The sequence below is a fragment of the Lichenostomus cassidix genome, chromosome 5, assembly GCF_008360975.1.
Source record: "Lichenostomus cassidix isolate B80296 chromosome 5, HeHo_3.0, whole genome shotgun sequence".
Classification (NCBI taxonomy): domain Eukaryota; kingdom Metazoa; phylum Chordata; class Aves; order Passeriformes; family Meliphagidae; genus Lichenostomus; species Lichenostomus cassidix.
In genome coordinates, this window is record NC_139486.1 from 61,228,175 (window position 1) to 61,240,198 (window position 12,024).

At 44.0% G+C, this 12,024-nt stretch overlaps 2 protein-coding genes across 4 annotated transcripts in view; both read right to left on the bottom strand.

Annotated features, from left to right (window-relative positions):
• Window positions 1–12,024, bottom strand: part of SHANK2 (SH3 and multiple ankyrin repeat domains 2) — a 278,447-nt gene that overhangs the window by 22,838 nt on the left and 243,585 nt on the right. The window lies entirely within an intron of this gene.
• Window positions 803–10,172, bottom strand: LOC146436939 (uncharacterized). Its single transcript, XM_085063355.1, has 3 exons — window positions 6,846–10,172; window positions 6,364–6,754; window positions 803–1,951 (listed from the first exon to the last, which is right to left on the bottom strand). Exons 2-3 carry the CDS (start codon window positions 6,440–6,442, stop codon window positions 1,092–1,094), a joined length of 939 nt encoding a protein of 312 aa, XP_084919481.1. The 5' UTR covers window positions 6,443–6,754; window positions 6,846–10,172; the 3' UTR covers window positions 803–1,091.

The window sequence follows — 12,024 nt, forward strand, 5'->3', positions numbered from 1 at the left end:
TGCCCTGTTGGGTTACCAAAGGGACCCGTGCCCTGCTCAGGGTGCCAGCCCTCAGGAAATTGGATGGCCTAAAGGCACAGAGAGTAGTTGTGTTTGATCAAGATGCAGGTCTCGTCTCTGATGAAAAGCTCTTAATCACAGACAGAGTAGCACAGTACCCAACAGCGTGTCATGACGTTTACGTTCTCAAGAGGTCTGGCTGCTAGGCAAGTTGCTTTTTTTTTTTTTTTACTCTTTTTCTTTTTCTTAAATAATTAATATCTGTGATAATTACAGGGGACAGTCTCCTCCTAATAGATTTGTTGCAGGAGATGGCTCTTATCCCCGTAGAACACATTGCTTAGTGACTCCTGTTCCGAATCCCCAGACTCTCTCAGAGGAAAAAGTATAATGCTGCCCATCAAGCCACCAGATCCATCATCCAATGAACTTTGAAAACGAGAGTCAGGTGCCCAGATAGATCTGGTGGCACATCACTACACAGCCCCCAAAAAAGAGAAATATGAGGTATGATCCTGGCAACATTACTTATCGTACGACATAGCCAAGACATGTGGATTAGCTCCACCGAGGGTCTTAGGAAGTGAGCTGGTGAGACCCACAGAGGATAAGAATGGTCATGATCCGGTACAGGCTATACCCCAACACCTCAGGCTGGCATGCCAGAAACACCAGGCAAAGACTGATCGAACACAGTTTGGGAGGCGAGTATTGCCAAGACCTCTATACTTACCACCAAGTCCCGTGTGCTTGCTCAGAGGGGGTGGGATAATGGAGAAAGAAAACTCAAAAAACAGCTGCCTCAAGAAATGACTTGTATTTGTAAGAAAAGCAATGAATGCCTGGCACAGAGTAAAAAAATGCTCGTATGAAGTTAAAGTGAAAGAACAGAGGCAAATGTTCTTCAAATACCAGCAGCACACATCGTTAACAGTGCAAATATAAACTACAAAATGTTAGACTAATCTAGTCAGCCAGAATACAATGTTAGCCAATGTAGGAAATGGTTGAACTCTGCCACCGATGGCCTTATGGCTAGGAATTAAAAGGACAGGCACATTAAAAAAAACTCTAAAAACCCTATGGAGTGGTTATTTTTTCTTCCCTCCCCCTTTTGCCTGGCGTGGAGGCATGGGCAGCGAGGCCCTCTCGGTTATGGCTCTCTGCAGCCGGCCACTGCGACAAGGCAGGGTGGCCTGCGGCGGGTCACGAGAGTCGCTCGTCCCTTCGGCCCCTGGTAAGCACACAGTGGAGGATGCCACTGCGTCCTCACCAGTCCATGTCGAGGCACACGTCAACTCGACATGGGGGGTGGCTCTTTGGGAGATGCGCGTTTCGAGGACCTGCGTCCTCGGCTGCTTGAGGAAAGCTAAAATCTCTGACAGGTAGTTATGGATGGCTCTTGTGGAGGTAGCCACAATGCCCAGCTGCAGCTCCATACGGCCCATGGACTGGGACATGAGACCCATGGACTGTGCATGCTCCCTCTTGATATTTTCCAGCAGCTGCACAATCCTACTGTTGGTTTCCATCAACAGCTTCTCTCCCTCTGTTAGCTGGGGCTGCCCTCTCCAACCCCGATCCCTAGAAACAGGCTCAACACCGCAGCGCTCTTCATTCATCTCATCATTTCCCTCCTCCTCAGGAGAGTCACTTTCAAACTGAGGAGTCCTACTGAGTGACTGATCCCCGGGAGACTGTATGTCCATGGTGCACTCCGGAGTCCGCGCCGGCGTTTGAAATCCCTCAAAATCCTCCCCAACGTTGCTGTGCGTTTCAGACGAGGACAGCGGCCACTGCCAGCTCTCTGTGGTCCTGGCCGGCGAGTCTTCGTCAGAGGCAGGCACCGAGGATTCCTGTTCTTCGGCCGGCGTGGACAGCGAGCTCCCTCGGTGATGGCTGGCTTGCCCCGAGGATCCAGGAACCTCCCCATCTTGCTCCCCAGTGACATCTGGCAATCAAATAGAGGAGCAACAACCACTGTATCTGAGGCCAGGCAGATGGAGGTATCTACATGCATTGGACAACACATAGAAAGAAGCCAGTTGGGAAGCCAGAGTGTATGTGTTTGGGCAAACGGAAGGGCGGACTAAAGTTTAGTGACTGCATCGGGCACGTGGCAATTGGCGTCATTAAGCACTTTTGGTCTCAATGCACACTGTCCTGTACCCAGAACACACACAGCCATGCTGCATCCCAAGGCAGGAGCTACCAAATTCCCCTCAGCGTGACTGTGACAGGAAATGTCAGTGAACCTAGCGAGAAGCTCACCTATGCACTGCAGTGGTGTCAGTCAGAAATCCCTGGGACGAGCTCAGGGCCAAGGGTCCAATTGAGCTTCCTGGGGTGCCAGATGTGCTCCACCACTGGCTGAGGGCAGCCCTTTGTTGCTCTGAAGCACTGCTGGCTATCTTCACTTTTGTCCGACGTCTCACGTCACCCCCACCCAAAATCTCTCCCAAATCACTGCTGCAGCGTGACGGTGGCCGTCCGTGGGGTTATCCCGCGAGCAATGCCCTCCCCAACATTTGCCCCAACATTCTCCTTGCTCTCTTCTCCAAACAGTAGGAAATGCTATCTGAGGGCATTGCTCACCGGGATCTCTTTGTCTCCTGGAAATGAACTGAGTTTTGCCCTCCCCTGGCTACCTCTTCCCTTGCCTGAGGGCACGTGGAGGAAATCTGGGTGCAAGCACTTCCCTGTGGAAGCTCAGAGTGCAAAGAGGCATCATCACAGAGATTAAAGAGGAGGAGGATGTTATCTATGTGCTTACTCTAGATCCTCCCCTACAGAAAAAAGCCCTCCCAAAGAGCAGGAAAGGCTCAGCCTTCTGCACCCACAGCGATCACCAGCTCACAGCAGAGTGTGATCTGCCCAGCTCTGTCCTGAACCTTTCTCGATTGTGCAAGGCTGTGGCCAGGACTCTCACCCTTTCTATGCTTTAGACAAACAAATAAGTCCACTTTTTTTTTTTCTTTATTTTGAGGGGGCCAATTTGGTGATCAGAAATCCCCGTGGGGCAGCATGGCTGAAGTGCTGCAGCCCCAAGCCCTGCACTCCCCACACTCAGGCAAGGGATGGCTGAGAGAAGCGCTGCTGTCAGTACCACTGTGACCCAACCAGGCTGCTGCTGCTCACACTGTAGTGGCCTGAGTGCCAGATCAGTGTTGTGCCTACTCTCTGGCATCCCAGCCTTGAAAAGAGTTCTTTGGTTTTAAGGATTAATTTCTGCTTTCTGAAATACTGCTCTTCAGACCTCAGTGGAAGCTGTAAGCTTACATCTGCAAGGTGTTGCTGAGGTCATGTTAAACCATACTTTTGGTTCTGTTTGTGAATCAGGGCAGGATTTTTTTTCTATTTTTTTTAATATATTTTATGTGAAATATAATGAAATGAAAAGCTTTTTCTGACAGACCCAAGGATCCCTCCTCCTGTATCTCAATCCCTGTCTAGCACAACGTGGCACTCATTATTTCCACACCCAAGTGCCTGCAATATTATAGTGCTCTAAAAGGGATTATGTGTGACTTAATAGAATGATGACCTTTAAGTGCTAAAATAATGGATATTATTCGTGCATTTAGCATATTCACTACTTCAAAGTATTCACATTCAAAGTATTCATATTCTCTCTGCGTCTGGCTGGACTGTCCAGTTGCATGTTTTATGGAAAGTGAGGATGAGACTGTATTTGTAAAAAGGCATGAGCTCCTTATGAAAATGAGTTTTAGGGACAAACTGTCATGCAATCATTGGCTCTTCCACTGCATGGAGATTTGAAAGGGACTATATATCAACCTAACTATGAACTGTTTCTTCCTTTGCCATTCTTCTCCTGCTTTGTCTAATACAGCTAGAGCTGCATTCCTTCATTAGCAAATCTCTCTTAACAACTGCAGTGTAGGACCATGAGATTATTTCTCAGCATTTTCCTATTTCAGAACACATGAAAAAAAAAGAACAAAAAAAACCAGGGGACCTACTTTTACCACACAAAGCAAACACACACTTCAGTTAAAGTCTATGTAATCGGAGTGAGGTGAGGGATCATAAATACTCATTCTGGTAGAGCCACTGGTCATACAAAATGTCTTGGCATTTCTTTTGACATGTCAACAGAAAATTCCCCATATTTGAAAACTCCATTCACCTTGCAAGTGTTCTAAACAGAGCCCTCCTAATAACTGATAAGTAGTAGAACAAAACTGTACTTTAAGTCAAAAACGGAAGCAAAACGGAATCAAAAACCTCCAAACTCCACACTGATTTATGAATACTTCTGTAAATGGTATCACTGTGTCTAGTTGGTTCAGATTCAGGGGGACCAGAACACCTTTGTTATTTGTGCATGTCTCCACACTTGCCAGAGGCTCATGAAGAAAAATTGATCTGAAAAAGCGTAATCATAAATTTTTGCAAAATTCCTTATTTCCTATGAAATGTTACCACTTGCCATCCTCCTCATCAGTCTTTTCAGCCTTTCAGAGCTGAAAGAACAGCATCTGGCATAGGTGACCAACGACACAAATGACAAAGGGCGCAAGCAAAGAGTCTGTGAAAAGCCCTGGGCAGAAGGCTAATCGTGGCAACTCTTGGCGAATACTTCTGAATAATGAATACATGCACAGGCTTTAGGTTAGGTTGGTAAACTTGGCTGGCAATGAGAAGGAGGAATAATCATAGCTGCTGTTATTTGTGACAAGGTGTTCTGCATCTCCGAGCAACTCTGGTTTCTGGAAGCTTTGGGAAGCACTGATATGGGGCATGGGGAACCGAGGGTGTGTCACAGGCATGGCCTTCCACAAACTCTCCTTCACGAAGGAGCAATTTTGGGAAAATTGCCTGGAGGCCACTGGCTGGCACCACCTTGATGAAGGTGTGAGTCTCTGCCCAAGCAATCCGATCCTTGGTGACCAAAGGTCAACCTAAATTCTGAGCGGATCTTGGTCAGATTGGTTGCACCAGTGCCTGGACTGGGGCTGTGGGAAAGGTGTGCCAGGCACAGCAGGGGCACAGGAAAACTGGGTTCAGCCAGAAACTGTCCTTATGTTTGAACAGCTGATTTGAGTGGCCTCAACTAACTAACTACCTTTAACTCCTTGGAAAAGGGGTGACTTCCAAAAGAAAGAGAGAGACAGAGGCCACTACCACTGTGAAGTCAAAACTGGCCATGCATCAAACCATGCACCGACATAGCTGACCTCACTTGGTTGCTGATTTGCCTTAAAAAAACTCTCTTTCTTTTCAAGCTTTATATAGAGTGGGTACAAAGAAGCACAGCTGGCTTCCTTGGGTGTGAAGCAAAGGGAAGAGGTCAGATTCCCTCATCTTTCTAGCAATTTCCACCTGGCACACCATTCCTACATGCAGCATTTCGCTCACAGTGATAGATATAACTCACAGACGAAATAGGTCACTTCTATCTTTTACAGATATCTTTAAACCTAGTGATAGCAGCCATCAAACCTGTAGCCTCCAAGGTTCATACTCCTAACCTCCTGTCCCTTGCTCTGCCAGGGCAGGACTTCCATCTCCATCCTTAAACGACCAAGGAAGGGACTCAGGAAGGAGCATGCACATGGACTAAAGGGAGCAGAAACCTCTGGAAGTCGGCAATTCACTGCACTTCAGCTTTAGTGTTTGATCACTGTGGGTACTACACAGCTATTTCCAAAAGCCCTGTGGGACTCACAGGTTTCTGAAGGCTGTTTTTTGTTTTACCTCACCGACTCTGTTGTGTTTAAGGAAAAAACAGTATTAAAGTGGTCCATGCAATAGGAACTGGTGAGCTTCCACCAAAGTCCTGGCTGTCTCCCTTTCTCCCCTCTTGGACAGGTTTCTGCAGCGGAGCAGAATCTGTCAGACAGATTCTCTGTTCCTGCTGCCTGTCTGGGTGTTTCCCTGGGCTGACACAGAGCCTGCTCTGACGTGGTGGATCAGCAGGTGCTCCTGGAGGCCACAGGAGAGCTGCTCCAGCTGTGCCTGCAGGGGACGGCTGTGCTTTGCCCCATCCTGTCCTGAGCATGCTGATCAAAGCCAAGTTTATTCCAGCCTTTAGGTTCATGAATATGTCCATTATTTTGGAGCACTGCTATTCCGGGCGGTCTCCTCGCACCGCAACGCTCATTACCACTGAGAGTCCTTTGTGCTGGTCATTAGGCACGTTTAGGATTGCAGCAATTATTGGGTTGAGACACACAGAGAACTGAACAGCTGATTCAGCTGCAGGGGTAGAGGACTGAGACAGAGGCCAAGAACAGAGCAGGGCTTTGGATATACACAAACTTTAGAGACATGAGAAGTATTTCTTTAACTTTTGTTCACTGAAGAACATTTGAGATTTATGCCTGTGTTGTGCCTTACCTGCCACTTGGACTGGCAGCTGATCCCTCCCCTGAGATGTGCTGCTCTTTAAGAAGCCCTCCTTTTGCAATCCCACCATTCCTGTTTCACCTCTGCTAGCGGGTCGTTGCCTTTTCCATTATCTTTCCTTTTCAGACGGCCCACCAGCGGAGCTGCAGTGAGGGGTGGGGCACCATCTCTTCCTGCTGACAGACAGGTGGGTGGAGATGTTCCTTGGCCACCACAAGTGCGCCAGGAGCTCAACAACAGCGGGAGCACAGCTGGGGAGCTTCCCGGGCCCTGCCTCTGCTGCTCTGGACCTGGGCCTCTGTCTGTATCTCATCATCCCTCCTGGGGTGGGTGCATGTCTCAAACTGCTTAGGTACCAAGGTGATAGGTGCCTTGTAAATACCTAAGATAGATACAGACAGAAACTGTACCAGGCGCATTACGCAACACTTCACACAATGCCAATGGCACCTCAGTGCTGTAGGATCACCCACCTGGTCCAGCATCTGCAGGCAAATATTGGGCACATGCATTTTTCCTTTGGAAAAGTGATGGGAACACAGGACATTCATTCTTCTTTGGTGGCAACAGGTTTGGGCACACAGCCCTTAGTGTCAGGTACTGCACATGCAAGGGTTTTGTTCCATCGCCTTCCCTAAATGTGAGTTTGCAGGCTTAGGTTAATCTCCTTCGTTAGCTGATAAAATTTGCTTCCTTGTCAATAATCTGCAAAAATGGGTTACAGAAGCAACACCAAAACTAAAGAGGTGGTCTTCACCTATTAAAAATGCATGGAGATCCTTTTTAACTACATAAAAATACGGCTGTGGTGTTGCTTTTATCTGACAGATTAATTGTTTTTCCGATTTCTTTTATTTTTAACAGCAAGAAGTTTGTTTTTAGCATGAAGACCAGGAATGATTATGCATATAATTAAGTTTCCATGCCTGGAAACAAAAAAAAACCAAAACAACCCAGCATCTAAACCAAGTAGGTGGAATTATTTACATTACATTCGTTTTAGGTTTTTGGCACTTCCCATGTATATGCCCAAGGCCTTGTCCTGCTTAATTTGTAAAATAGCTGGGATAAGAACTAGATAAAACTTCAGGGTGAATGTCTGTGGGCAGAAGAGCTACTAAAGGACAATTTGGGCAAACAGTGGGTCTGGGGATCTGGACAAGGCTTTCAAAGAAGCAGATGAACAAAAATTCTAGATCATCTTTCCAATGCAAATGGGCAGGTGAGAAGCTACTGATTTCAAAAGAGAGCTTTGGTCAGACTACAGGAGTTCACCTGAAAACATTGCTTGGCATAGAAGCAATTTCACCTGATGAGCAGAACTCCAGCGCTCATGGGGGAAAAACAGGGGACTCCTGTTTGGAGATGATTAAAAATGGATCTGTGCCCTCTGAGAGCTAATGGCTTTCTGTTCGGCTCTTCAACCAGGATTAGATGTGTAAAAAGTCATCAAAGCCCAAAAGCAGGTAAAGTATAACAAGGCCTTCAATATGCCACTGTGCATTTAAAGACCAACCTTAGCTAAAGTGTGGATTCAGAGCAAGGATATTACAGGTCTAAATCCAAAACTGTTGTTTATGGTCAAAATTAGAGGAAAGAAACAAGTTCAGCCTACAGTTATGTCCTGCAAATGTATAGTTAAACATACACAGAAATGGAATGGCCTGAGTTTCTGTCTGGACAATTAGGCTAATCCTCATCAATCTGCCACCACCATGTTTTAATCTGGAATTAACTTCTTCCAGCCCCACCCTAAATGAACAATTTGCAGGATTGTGCTTAAATCACAATGCCCAAACCCCACATTTACCATACTGCAAACAACAGGCAGAGAATATTATTTTGGCAGTCAGCATAATGAGGAAATAACAAAAGCTCTTTGCAATACAGTCAAACACATAAGGCACTTGAAACACTTTCCTTCTATGAAAATTAAGTAAAAATACTTGTCTGTTCTCTGGGATACTGCAAGTTCTACAAAGCAGTCTAAAATTAAATAAAAAAAAGAAAAAAATATATAAAATAAATCAGTGGAACATAAAAACTTTAGTAACTAAAATTAATCATTTAACATTGAGTATCTATAAATACCATTACATGATTTATGTAAATGCTTTGTAAGTATTCACAATAAAGAGCTCTCAAGACTTTCTTGAAAGAAAGCCTTATTTGTGTTTCTAGGGCTGAAAATAGCTTCACATTAGTACACACAAGTCACATTTACACATTATAACCACACCATCAAAAGTAATTTTAAGGAAGGCAGAAAACGGATATGTTCAATTTCCTTTCTAGAGATACAATTTTCAAGTACCAGCTCTTTAACAGCATGTTCAATTAAGGAAATAATGATACAGGCATTTAAAATACACCTGCAATGCTGAAGCCTTGCAATTCAGCCTACCTTGAAAGAGGAATGGTCATTGTCTAACAGTGGTTTCTGTTCAAGAACAAAAACAAAGCAGAGAATATAGTCAATACCCACTCCTACCCTGCAAGCCAGGTGGAATTTAAGTGGCAATTTGATGTTCTGTTTAAGAGACAGCATTTGAAAATTTGGCCTAGTCACAAAAGAAAGACAATCAACTCAAAGAAATCAAAAAGAAAGTGGAGGATCTAAGACACTTGCAGCCTTCTCTGGTCTTAAACTTAACTCTCACACTTCCACACCGAGGGGAAAAACCAAACAAACTATGAGGAATTATCTAAAACCATTTATTTTTAATTCAATTAGAAATTAATTAACATGGGTTTGTGAACATTTGAAGGCAAAAAAAAAAAAGGAATAGCAGCAAAGGGAGTTTTGAGATGAGGGAGATAAGTCCTTCATCTCCCTGGCTCCTGAAAAAGAGAGAGAACACATTAAAAGTGCTGAAAGACTTTGTCACTGCCCTAACTGTGCCATGTTGGGAAACACATGCAATTTTAACTGTTTCTCGAGCCTCATGATTTTGAATATGTGCTTCGATATTAAATTGATAATATCTGAGCAGAGCCACACTCACATAAACCAACGTATTTAATGCGTCTCTTTGCAAATGCTACAAACCCCACATTTTCTGGAACACTTACAATTCCTTTTCCAACTTCTTTTATACCATTGTCTTGTTTGGCTGATGCAGAAAGGTTGTGAAAACCTTTTCAGTTACAGTCCTGTAGTAAAGAAAAACAAGTATCATGACAGGGCGCTACATCCTCGAGGATAAGCTGATAAATTCAAAATAATAACAGTGTAAATGAGAACGCCCACACAGAGACTCAAGCAGCCTCTGCTCAAGATTCCTAGTGTTTCCAAAATGCTACCTAAAGCACCTCATGGAAGGTAAATCCTGGGCTGAAGGATTTACCTGTAAAGTTTAGATTCTGTGGCACAAGTTGCTAACCAGCCCATTGCCAATTAGGTGCCAAGATTTTGGTTTTTTTCAGTGGAAAACACAGGTTTAGCATTGTTCTCTCTTTGAAACATGCCAATTTTCAATACTTTTCCCTCACAAAATGTTTTACAAGTACTTATATCGTAGCCACAGTCCCAATCCTACACTTACACTGCTGTGGACTGCCCCTAAGTTACACCACAAGCCATAAAATCCGTAACCTCGCTGCACCAACCAAAAATGGGGCTGGCATTTCTTCACACAGACTTGACAAATTCCACCCAGAGTCACTGCTTTCTGCTTGAGATGAATGACAACCCGATGACAACCTTTTCCTCATTACTACTCTGCCACCTCATTAGAATTTCAAATACATAATGTGAATCAATTACTTACAGGGATAACCTTCAAGAATTCTTCATCAAGCCTGATGCCTTTTGCTCTCATCGTCTGAAATGCAGTGTCTGGTGGAGATCTGAAAACCTTCTTCCTGCAGAGAAGTACTGCAAATGCTGGAAGCTATCACAGGAGCTGGTGTGGTGAGTGCTGTAAAAGTGGCTTTGGTGGCATTTCCATTGTTTCCTGCAGACAAATCTCCATCATCAACTCCACCACAGTGAAATAAAAAAGTGAGTTTTGAACCCAGACGGCTTTGGGAGTGGTCTCTTCAAACACAACAGAACACTCTGAGCTAATCCACTGCTTGGCATTCATTTATATATATTTTCTCTGCAATTTCATTGTTTCAGATGCCATTGGAAGGTGCCACCTTTGAAACAATGGACAACAGGAATGGGATGAAGTGGGAATGCTTATTGCAGACAGAGCTAATAATATTTCTTTTGAATGCCATCAACTGATATTTTTCTACTCAAATGCCAGTAAGACTTGATGCCAGGTAACAATATTCTGTGTCGATGATATCACAGTTATTCTGTATCTGTGAGGTGGTGACAGAATCTAAACTCTTCAAAGGAAGAAAATCCTTTATTTATAGTTGGCACTGCTGCCCACACCAAACCCCAAAGAGCAGGATCAACACATGTTATGGTATATGGTATGTATCAATATTTTATATTGATTACCATATCAAATCTAAGAACGAACAAAGCACCACCCCTAGCTCACAAGTGACACCCATGTGACATTGCCAGCAGGATATTTATTAATGCAGAAGAATTATTGCTTAACTTGCCATGGAAATTTAACCTGCTCTAGTCTTCATTTTGTCCCTTCTCTTAGAGGATTTTTATATTAGGTATTTTAAAATACAACGCTGTCCACTTCAGCTTTCACTGAAAATTCCAAATTACTGACTAAATCAAACCCATTGCCTTGCAGCAAAGAAAGCTGAGGAGCAGAAAACTTTCAAATCATGTATCTAGACACTTACAGATCTTAGTTTATGGGTGTGTTCCTTAAGGATCGTATAATTTTAAATTCTCCCTCCACGTGGAGTTATTGATAAGTTGAAACAAAAACTGAAGGAAAATCCATTTTAAACCAAGCTTTCCACCAGCTGCACAAACTTATTAGGAACAGAGTTAAATTTAAAATTTAAAAAGATTAATTTTGAAGCTCTAATGATATCTATTTTCCCGTGGTGAATATGAAAATTCTGACCTCAAATTTTTCTCCTAATCTTTCATTTTCAGAGTATCTTCAAACCTTCATTTTAATTTGCTACATGAATATCCTGGCTACCCTTCAGTATTAAAGGAAACACATTTCAAGTGCTGCCTCCAACAAGTCGCTGCCACAACTCTTACTTTACACATTGCCATAAGTTACTCATACAACAGTTCTTGGAAAACTACAAGGCACAAGAAAGAAGAACACCTCTCCCCCATCCCAGGTATCCCACAAAATCCAGAAAGGAGTTTGGAAACACGACTGCTCCACACATGCATTTCAAGGTTGGAAGCTACCTCTGAGTCAGGCAACTACTGCAAGCAGAAAGTCAGTGGCACAGATGAAGTTAACTGCATAAAATGACAGAACTGCCCATGCCATACTGCTCCAAACCTACGGATTTTATCACCTGTATCTTTAGACTCAAATATCACATCTTACATCCTGAATACCAAAACACACAGCCTATGCCCTGTCCTTCCTTCCTTTCCCCCGCTCTCCCAGTGAACCAGAACCCATCTCCAAAGACAACCAACAAGACCAGTCAGGCAGAACCACAGAAGCCATTATTTTTAGTTTAATGCCTCCCTCATCTCTGACCCAGAAACCTGAATTTTTGGTTGGCAGAAGACTCTACCTAACAACA